Source organism: Streptopelia decaocto, assembly GCF_964273445.1.
Source record: "Streptopelia decaocto genome assembly, chromosome: 22".
NCBI lineage: Eukaryota > Metazoa > Chordata > Aves > Columbiformes > Columbidae > Streptopelia > Streptopelia decaocto.
In genome coordinates this window covers 603,246-614,856 of record NC_138677.1, presented here as the reverse complement: position 1 = coordinate 614,856, position 11,611 = coordinate 603,246, and the positions used below count along the sequence as shown (strand labels likewise).

Below are 11,611 nucleotides of genomic sequence, written 5' to 3'. Positions count from 1 at the left end.
TCTGAGTGATCAGTACATCTGCCAGAAGGCTCATGACATCCCTTCCCCACCCCTCTGCCTGTGCACAGCACCTGCATCACCTTGGCTGGACCCGTCAGCCTTAGTCTGACCTGTCCTGTTTTCCAGCCTGCAGACAGGAAGATGCCCCCAGGCAGTGCCCTGTGAACAGGCAGGATCTGTAGGGCCAGGGGGAGGGCACAGAGGGTGGGATGGTCTGTGAGCACTGACAGGGAACAGACATGGACAGGGAAACACCTCCCAGGGGAGAATCTCCAGGCAGCAGGGAAATGATCAGAAATGAGAGGAAACTGAACCCGGAATTGTTACGGGAGGGAGAAGAGAGAAAAGTCCCTGTGATCCCCTGCAGTGCAGATCCCTCCTGTGAGCAGCCCCCCGGCCTCCTCTCCCACCCAGCAAAGCCTCTGTCCTCAGGGCCGGGGGCTCCAAGGCATGAAGCAGCTCCTGTGCAGCCAGAGCTGCAGTTCCTCTGCAGAGCACAGGGCTGAGAGCAGCTGCCCGGCAGTGTTGGTGTCTGGGAGGTGGCTGCACAGCTGGGGAAGGGTGACGCTGTCTGAGTGCCCGGCTGCCTCTGCCCTGGCCTCTCTCACACCCACCCTCACCGCATTTTCCTTCTTGCTCCCCTGCTCTGGGTCACTGCTGTAGGGATCTTGTTCTTGCTGTCAGGCTCTCTGGGGATGGCAGTTTCAGCTGCAGAGTCACAGCCTGATCTTGTGGGTCCTTTCCTGCAGGTGTGTCTATGTCTGAGGTAAAACCCTCTGCTCTCAGCAGTGCCTGGTGGCTTTTCAGGGTAACATGGGAGGGTGATCAGCCCCCATCTCAGAAAGGTGCCAGCCCAGGGCAGCTGGAGCAAGACAGAGGGACAGAGCAGCTGCCCTCACTCTGCACTGACCCCCAGGCACCCTCTGGTCTCACAGGACTCGCCCTGTTCTCCCTGAGTGCAGCAGAAATGCTGAGGGTTTCTGACACCCAACAACACTCTGCAGTGTATATGGAGGGAGATGTAAAAATACCTCGAACTCTTAAACTACCTTCACCATCTCTTGTTCCTTATCACTGGGAAAGCAAGTGCTGGCAGCACTTCTGTATTAGCAGAACCAAGATAGTCCCCACCGTTCCTGTGGCCCCACTTCTGCCCAGCTGGGCTGACTTATCGAGAGCCCATGGGCAGAGGCCCTGCTCTTGGTTGCTCATTTTCCAGCACCGAACAGGGCTCCAGGCACAGTGCTGAAGAATGTTCTCCTAGAAAATCAAAAGGGTGTCTATGTGTGACAGGGGAGGGTCTATGGAGAGTTGGTTTGATTTTTGTCAGAGAACACTTCCCTGGCTTCACACTGTCTTTTTTTTCTCATGACAGCGCCCCATGTTCAGGAAAAGCAAATGTCCAACAGCAGCTCCATCACCCAGTTCCTCCTCCTGCGGTTCACAGGCACACGGGAGCTGAAGCTCTTGCACTTCTGGCTCTTCCTGGGCATCTACCTGGCTGCCCTCCTGGGCAACGGCCTCATCATCACCACCATAGCCTGGGACCAGCACCTCCACACCCCCATGTACTTCTTCCTGCTCAACCTTGCCCTCCTTGACCTGGGCTCCATCTCCACCACACTCCCCAAATCCATGGCCAATTCCCTCTGGGACACCAGGGCCATTTCTTACATAGGATGTGCTGCTCAGCTCTTTTCATTTGCCGTCTTTATCACAGCAGAGTATTGGCTCCTCACCATCATGTCCTACGACCGCTACGTTGCCATCTGCAAACCCCTGCACTACGGGACCATCCTGGGCAGCAGAGCTTGTGTCCACATGGCAGCAGCTGCCTGGGTCACTGGGTTTCTCAGTGCTCTACTGCACACAGCCAATACATTTTCAATGCCCCTGTGCAAGGGCAATGCCCTGGGCCAGTTCTTCTGTGAAATCCCCCAGATCCTCAAGCTCTCCTGCTCACACGCCTACTTCAGGGAACTTGGGCTTATGGTGGTCAGTGCCTGTTTAGCTTTTATGTGTTTTGTTTTCATTGTGGTGTCCTATGTGCAGATCTTCAGGGTCGTGCTGAGGATCCCCTCTGAGCAGGGACGGCACAAAGCCTTTTCCACCTGCCTCCCTCACCTGGCCGTGGTCTCTCTGTTTGTCAGCACTGGTTCATTTGCCCACCTGAAGCCCCCCTCCATCTCCTCCCCATCCCTGGACCTGGTGGTGTCTATTCTGTACTCAGTGGTGCCTCCAGCAGTGAACCCCCTCATCTACAGCATGAGGAACCAGGAGCTCAAGGATGCCTTCTGGAAACTCATATCTTAGTGATTTCTGAAGCAATAAACTGCCCATTTGCTTCTACATAGGAGTTTTAGTGTAACTAATTACAGGCCCAGGCTGTCATCTGGATTTTCTGTTGTTGTTGGTAGTTTTTTTTATTGTGATAATGTTGTCATCCTATTTCTAAATTCTCTGTCTGCTTTTCTGTTATAACCACTGGCTGTGTAAATGAGGAGCCGATTTCTCCTTGTCTTCATGCAAAATAAAGGGCTCTTTAGTGACTTGTTCTTCACTATATCCTTCCTGCAAGGCCTTATGGAGCTGCAGGGACAGTTTCTGTGTGCGTGGGAGGAGGGGAAAAGAGTCCAGCATGGCAGCCCTGCCAGGGAGCACCAGCGCTTGGTCTTCCAGAGCTGTTCTGATTCCACTCCCACACTCTCCTTCTCATCCCTTGTGTTGGTGCAAGGGCTAGGAGAGGACAAGTTGTCCTCATGGCACTGGGGCCTCGCTGCCTCCTTGCAGCCCCCCGGGGAAGCTGGAAGTTGTTGTCCCAGTGTTGTCCTTCCCTGGGCCTTTCACACCCACATCCCACGGTCCCAGGAAGAGCCCTGAGCTGCGTGTGAGGGACAGGATCCCCCTTCCCATTGCCTGGAGCTCATGGCTTCTCCTTCCTGATCAGAAAGCAAACAAAGGGGTTTCTGAGCATCAGAGCTGAAGGAAAGACTCAAAGGAGACCTCATGGTGGCTACAGCTTCCTCACAAGGGGAGAAGGAAGAGAAGTTATTGATCTTTTCTCACTGGTGACCAATGAGAGAACCCAAGGGAACGGAAGAAATATGTGCCAGGGGAGGGTCTGTTGCACATGAGGAAAAGGTTCTTCACCCAGAGGTGCTGGACACTGAACAGGCTCCCCAGGGAGGTGTCACGGCCCCAACCTGACAGTGTTCAAGAAGAGACTGGACAATGTCCTCAGACACATGGTGTGACATGTGGGGTGTCCTGTGCAGGGACAGGAGTTGGACTCCATTATCCTTGTGGGTCCTTCCAACTCAGGACATTCTATGATTCTATGAAATACTAGGTCAAAAGTCCATGTTTTCATTGTGCAGATGAGCTGTAAACATACACATCATGTGCATGCCCAGTGTGTGCATGTGGTGAGATGAACCCAAGGGAGCACAAATACTGTCAGCTATTCCTTGGGGTGCCATAAAGGTCAGTGGGACAGAGATGGTGTTCAGGGGTCTCTTCCAACCTGTGTTATTGTAGGATTCCTTGAATCTTTTCCATGGAGAGCTCTTTCACGTCAGAATAGACAGAGGAAGAAGAAAACAAAGAGGCAGAAGCAGAGATGTAAAATCTGGGGGTGTTGATTGACAGCGGCTGAACATGAGCCAGTGTGTGCCCAGGTGGCCAAAAAGGCCAATGGCCTCCTGGCTTGCATCAAGAATAGAGTAGTGGACAGAAACAGGGCAGTTATCATCCCCTTGTACTTGATGCTGGTGAGGCCACAACTCAAATCCTTGGTTCAGTTTTGGGCTCCTCACTATTGCAAAAGCCTTGAGGTGCTGGAGTGAGTGCAGAGGAGGGGGACAAGGCTGTTGAGGGTCTGGAGCACAAGACTTCTAAGGAGCAGCTGAGGGACAAGGGGTTGTTTATCCTGGAGAAAAGGAGACTGAGGGGAGACCTTCTCACTCTCTACAATTGTCTGAAAAGATGTTGTAGCATGGAGGGTGTTGCTCTTCTCCTGAGTAGCAACTGATAGGATGAGAAGAAACGGCCTCAGCTTGTGCCAGAAAATGTGCAGAATTGATATTAGGAAACATTTCTTCATAGAAAAGTTTGTGAAGCAGTGGAACAGGCTGCCCAGGGAAGTGGTTGAGTCACCACTCCTGGAGGTGTCTAAAAGATGTATAGATGAAGCTCTTAGGGACATGGTTTAGTTTTAGAGTTAGGTTATTGTTGGACTCCATGATTTTAATGGTCTCTTCCAACTCAAATGATTCTATGATTCTATGATCCTGTGATTCTATGTTTGAAGGGTCATTTCCCAGGTGGTGGAGCTTTCCTTGGAAGAAGGAATCATAGAATCATAGAGAGTGTTGCAATGGAGCTTGAAAGGCCATCTAGTCCAACCCCCTGCTATGAGCAGGGACGTCTTCAGGCAGCTCAGGTTGCTCAGAGTCCCATCCAGCCTGGCCTGGGATGTCTCCAGGGATGGGGCATCCACCACCTCTCTGGGCAATCAGTGCTGTTATTTCATCTTCCCCATTGTAAAAAATGTCTTCCTCATGTCTGGCCTTTAACTCTGCCCTTCTAGTTCAAAACCATGACCCCTTGTCCTATCACAACATGTCCTGCTCAGAATTCTCTCCCCATCATTCTTATTGTCTTCTTTTAAGTACACAAAGGAGGCAATAAGGTCCTCCCGGAGCCTTCTCTTCTCCAGGCTGAACTGCACCAACTCTCCCAGCCTGTCCTCCCAGCAGAGCTGTTCCATCCCTCTGATCATCTCGGTCACCCTGCTCTGGCCCCTCTCCAACACATCCATGTCTTTCCTGGGATTCACATGGGTCCACTTCTCATGCTTATCCTGGCCCCTCTTCATGGCATCTGTCCCTCAGGCATATCAGGAACACTGCTCAGTTTGGTGACATCCGCAAACTTGCTGAGGCTGCACTTGATCACACTATGTCATTGATGAAGATATTAAACAGTACTGATCCCAGTATGGACCCCTGAGGGACATCACTTGTCACCAGTGGCCATCCAGACATTGTGCCATTGACCACCACTCTCTGGGTGTGACCACTGAGCCAGTTCCTCACCCACAGAACAGTCCAGCCATCAAATCCATACCTCTCCAAATTAAAGAGAAGGATGTTGGGGGAGACCATGTCAAAGGATTTACAGAAGTCCAGGTAGATGACATCCATAGCCCTTCCTTTGTCCACTGATGTAGTTACTCCATTGTAGAAGGCCACTAGGTTAGTCAGGCAGGACTTGTCCTTGTTTGAAGCCGTGCTGGCTGTCTCAAATCACCTCCCTGTCGCCCTTGTGCCTTAGCACAGCTTCTAGGAGGATCTGAACCATGATCTTCCCAGGCACAGGTAAGAGGCTGACAGGTCAGTCGTTTTCAGGATCCTCCTTTCTACAGCAGAGCAGAGAAACACTGCCACACAGTTCTAGATTAGAAGGTGGAGACTGGACATGAGGAGGAAGAAATGTCACCCAAAGGGCAGTGCTGTGGTAAAAGAAAACATCCAGAAGGACCATGAGATAGATCCATCTTCTTGTGTTTCCAGGAACAGAGCACAAGAGTGGAGACACATCAGTCAATGTATGGAAATACCAGGGTGAGAGCAAGGGGAGGAAGCGAGATGGATCTCTACAGCCTGCAGGGAAACTGAAGCAGCTGTGGGACAGTGTAGAACAACCTGTGGTGGAGATGGCAAAGGGCACTGGCAAGGCTGGATGTCACCAAGAGAACCCAAGTCTCTGTCCCCTTGGCTATGGCCATCACCTCTGCCACCAAGGCCTGCGAAGAGATGTGTTGTCCTCAGGCACTGGGGCACCTCATGGCCTCCTGCACACCCCCAGGAAGGCTGGGAGTGTCACACCATTGTCCTTCACTCACACCACACAGCCCACATCCCCTGCCCCAGGAAGAGCCCTGAGCAATGTGTGAGGGACAGGATCTGCCTTCCCAGGGGCTGGGGGTCAGGCCTTGGCCTCTCTGCTTCATCCGACTAAACCAGGGTTTTCTCAGCACCTCAGCTGCCTGCACGTCTCCCTTTGTTTATCTGCCATCATGGCCTCCAATTCTCTGCCCTCGGGAGGCTCTGCTGGTACTTGCCCTCAGTGGAACTCATTAATACTTCAAGGAACTTAGTACTTTTTTCTTCTGGCTTTGACTTCTGGAAAGGTTTGTGCAGTCTCCTCTCAGCACCTGAGTAATGTTCAAGGACTCAGCACCAAATGCACCATGGGGCTCATTACACTCAAGAAAGCTCTAACAAACCATGTCTCTTCTTGTAATTTCCTTCCAATCTTGTATACTTAATTAGAGAGTTTTCTTTGTGTAATTATGGAGAAAGATTTCAAAAAGCTTCTGATAAAAGAGTCTTTCTATTGTAAAGGGTGTATTTTAATCCTTTTCAGTTTGGAGAAGATGTGATTGCAGCATTGTCTGATGTTGATCCAGGGTCTCTCCTAAGGAGGTCTGGACTGGCTGGAGAAGCTGTCCCTTGAGGTCTCACACCGTGTGGACAACCTTGCTCCTCACCTCCCCAACCCCATCGTTTCTCTCATTGGCCCCCTGGGCCGTGCATCCCTTTTCCTCACACCAGACTTCACTGCATCTGCAGCTGGATGTGCCAGCTCCTTTGCACCAGCTCCCACCTGCACTGGAGACCCAAGTGCACACAGCAAAGAGGGACTTTGCTTTACTTTTGAACTAACAAAATAACACTGATGAGATTCATGATTAAAAGAAAACATACCCCTCAACTGAATGCCAAGGACAAACTGCCACCACTGAGGTTCACCTTCTCCAAGGCAGAACCATGCAAGAAATGTTGTAGACGGAAAGGAAATTAAAAAATAAACACAAGAAAGGAGTTGGCTAAAGACAGAATTAATCAGACTACTGAAAGACAAGGAAGATTTTAACTCCTTGTAGCTGAAAGCAGCAAGTGGATTGTTGACAAGTGTGTGAGTGATCAAATAGTAAGAGGAAGGGAAATCCAGAGAGCAATCGCAAGTGCTTGTGTGCAGATCAGCTGCTGGAAATGGGACTTCAGACATGGTCAGTTTAGTCAGGGCAGGAGGAAATACCTGGAGGATGAGGGAGATCAGATGCACAGATAACAGAGAGAGTGCTGAGAAGGCAAATCTAGTGGAGGGTCAGTAGTTCTCCTCTCGCTCTTGATGCACATCCTGAAAAGTCTCATTTTGATCTCATAGGAAAACACTGGTGTTTAAAGTATTCAAAACATAAAAAGGAGAATTAAAACACCAACAACGTTTGTTGCTTAAAGTTGCAATAAGGCATTTACTTCATTCTACATCGTTCTTTTGGTTTCTTTTTTCCCTCATTTTAAAAAGTGTTCTCTAGATTTCTCTCCTACCAAAGCCTACAGCATTAAAAAAGATAATCCTGGTGTCTTGCACAGAGTCGAAGGCACCAAACAATCCACTGCCATGGCCTGTCAGTGCCACTTTCTACTCTTGGCACAGAGTGAGTCATGCTGGAAGCTGTTGGCCACTCTTGCCTGATGGAGGGAAGAAGGAGCAAAAGGTAAATTGAACTGTTCTCTTTTTAGATGGCCATGTTAACAGTGATCTCAAGAGAGCTGTGTTATCTGTCTTTGTATGTGATCATAAGGAAAAAAAATATATTTATCTTTGGTAAATATATAGTAAAATATATGATTGTGTCCAGTTACTCGCAAAATACATTTCCTACCAGTACTCTGAATGGAAGAATCTTTCTTCTGAGAAATTGCGGTTTCCCAATTCTCTGTGACTAAACTGGAGAACAACCAGCAGTGGATGGGGATCAAGTCAGGGGTCACTGGAACTATCACCATCCTTTCCAGTCTATGGGACAGGAGGGGCAGACCCAGGAGCTGAGACAGCAGGACGGTGTCACAGTGAGGCCACTCTCCACCATCTTGGAAAGCCCATGGAGACTGGGGGGACTCCCTGACCACTGGCAGCTCTCACACAGTGTGTGCACTTTTCAAAATGGCCAATGGGTGAGCAGGGGAACTAAGGGCTGTGCCCCAGAGCATGTCCACTGGGACCCCATTTCTGGGTGTCTGGAAGAGAAGGTGACGGGGTTTGCCCAGGGCAGGTTGTGTCTGTCCATCCTCTTTGCTTTCTGTGAGGAAAGGACAGGGTTGTGGACGTGGGCAGAACATTGATGGTCTGTTACCTGAAAGTTATCAAGACATACAGTGTCACCCTCTAATATTCTTGTGTCCAAGGTGGGATATTATGGTCTGTGTCCGTGTGCAAGTAGATGGGTAAAAAACAATCTGTATGGTTGGGCTTGGAAAGGTGCTACAGAAAGGGAGAAACTTCCCAGTCATGAGGACAGTCAAGCACTGGAAACTGTTTCCCAGGAGTGCGCACTCACTCTGTCCCAGAAAGTGACCAAGATGTGTTTGGATAAAGTCCTGAGCAATCTGGTCTGACCCTGCTGTGAGCAGGAGGTTGGTCAAGACACCTCCCGAGGTCCCATCCAGCCTGAATGACACTGTCCTTTCATCTTGTTCATGTGTTCAATTTAGAGAAAGCTCTCAGGTTCCCTCTGAGCACAGGAATAATTAGCATGAGGTGCAGGGCTGCTTTACAAGTACCTCTAAACAGCTATGACAGCAACTTTGGCATCCCTTTTCTTTTGCCCCAATGCAGGGTCTTCTTTTTTGGTATGCTAATACCCTTCCAGAAAGAACTGCTCAGCTTGTTAACCTTTTCAGAGCAGGTTGTTCAACAAGTGTGAGTATCCATGTACAGAGTCTGCACATCAGTCAGGCATCAAAGCCACCATTACAGAAATGGAGATGAGGCTCTTGACCAGCTCTTTGAAGCCAGGAATCAGTGTGACATGTCTGCTGAGATGCTATTGAACACCTAAACTTGAAGAGCAGAGCATGTGAGTCCTCATTGGGTATTCTGGCTTGTCTCCTGACTCATGTGGTGCTTCAGGCTGTGAAGAGAATCAAAACCAACCATTTGACTGGGGTAGTTTTATTTTACACGTGTCACACAGGGCAGATGAAGGGAGCTCAGAACTCCAGGCTCTGCTGCACAGTTGGGTCTTCAGACATTGGAAAGGCAGGTAACAGTGTGTGTCAGTGCACTCCACACAAAGATTCCAGCTTCCTTTGTGCCTTTGTACTGACCTGGCATCTGTTCCTTGGCCTTCTTTGTCTCAAAAAGAAACTGTTATCCTGTGCCAACAACACCTCACAACAGGAAAAAATAAAAAAAAAAAAAAAAGAAAAAAAGGAGAAAAGTTCTTTCAGAAGGATGATCTTGGGGTAATTCTGTCCAGTAGGTGTACTCTTGAAATGATTAAAAAAAAAAAAAAAAAAAAAAAAAGCATTGTTCTAAGAACTTATTTAAGGACACAAGTACTGAGGTGTAGTAGGTGTTTTGAAAAGCAAGAGTGACTGTTAGGAATGAAATTAAAGAGCTTTAGTTTATCATCATCATCAGTGAGAATAAGGAGTTCCCTGTTACTGTTATCAGTGACAGTACCACTGTTCACAAACATCCTTCAGAGTGTCTTCATTTTTCCTGGGCTCCAAAGCTCAGCCTGCTCTGATTTTGAAGGGATTACCTCAGACCCCTGTGTCCCAAATCTCTACAACTGTCTCTCCTCAAGAATCTTTTACCCCAGGAAGGGGAAAACTTGCAATGCAGGCACCAAACCAGTGCCCAACCTGCCTGGAGAGCCAGGACAGTTGTGCCACACAACAGCAGCCTCTGAGGGAAGCTGGAGGTGATGGGAATTGAAGTGGTTTCAACCCAAATTATAGAATCATAGCATCATAGAATCATTTACTTTAGAAAAGACCCTTAAGAACATGGAGTCCAACTGTAAATCAAACACTGCCAAGTCCACCGCTAAACCATATCCCAAAGAGCCACATCTCCATGTCTTTTAAATAGCTCCAGCAATGGAAGCTCCAATCCTGAGCTGGCAGGACACCATTGGCTGCAGTTGGACATAAGATACTTGTCATGACTGTGAGTTCAGCCCTCGCTGGCAGAATGTCTCACACCCTCACTGAGGAGGGCAGGGGGCTGGGAGATGGGAGCACCTTTCAGTTTCCAGATCCCAGGACAGAGCCCAAACCATCCTGCCCTTGAGCTCTGGCATCCAGTTCCTTGAGATGCAAAGCTGGTGGTCTTTTGTGGATAATCATGTTAAAAGGCATCAATAATCTTTCAAGTGTTTGTGTAATATGTCTAGGAATGTCATTTTTTTAAAGAAAAAAAAAGTTTAACATGCTCATAATTAAATATCTGTAAAATAGCACTCTGCATTCATGAAAGCCCCGCTGGCAGTGACAATCAAATAGGTATTTGCAGTATATGGCAAGATACCCTGTCCACAAGTAAATATATAGGTGGTTCAGATGAAAGGTGGTCTGGCAAACGTCACCCTTTGTGTCCCCAGGTGATGGACACTGCTCATGTGCCTCTGCAGAGAGTGGCAGGAGCTGGATCCCCTTCTCGGGACAGACTCCTTCCAGGAGAGACACAGACACAGGGAGAACTCATCAGGGCTTTACGGCATTTCACTCGGCATCAGTTTTGACATATTGGGAGCTTTCCTATGACTGCCCTTTCTGCACAAATGGTCATACAAAGACAACCATTTAGTAAGACATGGTCATGAAGGGGCTGTTATGGGCAAGAAGGCTCACCATGAACTCTGGAGAGATTGAGCTAGTTTATAATAAGCACCAGGAAGAACCAAGAAGCTCGAGGCCTCTTCTGAAGAGCGGGAGGCCTGAGCAGCCATGATTGGCCATTGTAGGTGTGGGAGAGGGTCAGGGCATGTCAGGGAGAAGCAATGAGATGGCTGATGGCTTCAATGAACCCTTCCAGCCATCTCTGAGCCCAGAAATGGAAGGCAGTTGATGTCTGCAGGTGCAGGAGGAATAGGAGGAAGGTTTTCCTGGGAATATGGAAGGAAGAAAGGCCTCTCTTGGGCTAAGCATATATGGCAGTGACATTTCCATCTTGTGGGCATGGCTGTGCCTGGGAGATGGGGAATGGCTGCTGCTGGGGTGGCTGTGCTCAGTCATGGCCCATGAGCTGACCCTGCTCTGCTCCTCTCTTACACTGCCCACACTTGGATTGAGGCGATTGGTGACCATTGCCAGGTGTATGAAAGAAGCTGGATGAGTTGTGAGGAACTCACAGGCATTTCCAACTCCACAGAAAACCAGAGTCTTGCAGTTAAAGTAACAGCAGTTGACATAAACACCACCCCAAAACACAAAACACTCACAGTGACCACAGGAAAAGCCTTGAAAAACATTTGAGAAAAATCTACCAGGTCCCAGGGGTCAGGGCTCAGCCATTCTGGTGATGAACAAGCATCAAGGGCTCACATGCCATCAGAGAAACCTCCACATGGCCCTCACCACCTGTAACCAGTGTCTCCAAGACTTCCCTTCACCGGCCTCCAGGGACAGGGACCTGCACTGGTTGTTTCCTTCACAGCTGTGTCAGTGATGGTCCTTCATGGCGTCACAAACACCCTCAGAAACTTGGGGTTTGTTTCTGCCTTTCACTTCATCAGAGGTTTGTTCATTGT

General features: G+C 49.1%; 1 protein-coding gene across 1 annotated transcript; it reads left to right on the top strand.

Moving 5' to 3' along the window:
- Positions 1-1,398: 1,398 nt before the first annotated feature.
- On the top strand, positions 1,399-2,313 carry LOC309449023 (olfactory receptor 14J1-like; the record flags this gene model as incomplete). The annotated part of the gene is made up of 1 exon (XM_082070934.1): positions 1,399-2,313. One exon carries the CDS (start codon positions 1,399-1,401, stop codon positions 2,311-2,313), a length of 915 nt encoding a protein of 304 aa, XP_081927060.1.
- Positions 2,314-11,611: the final 9,298 nt, after the last annotated feature.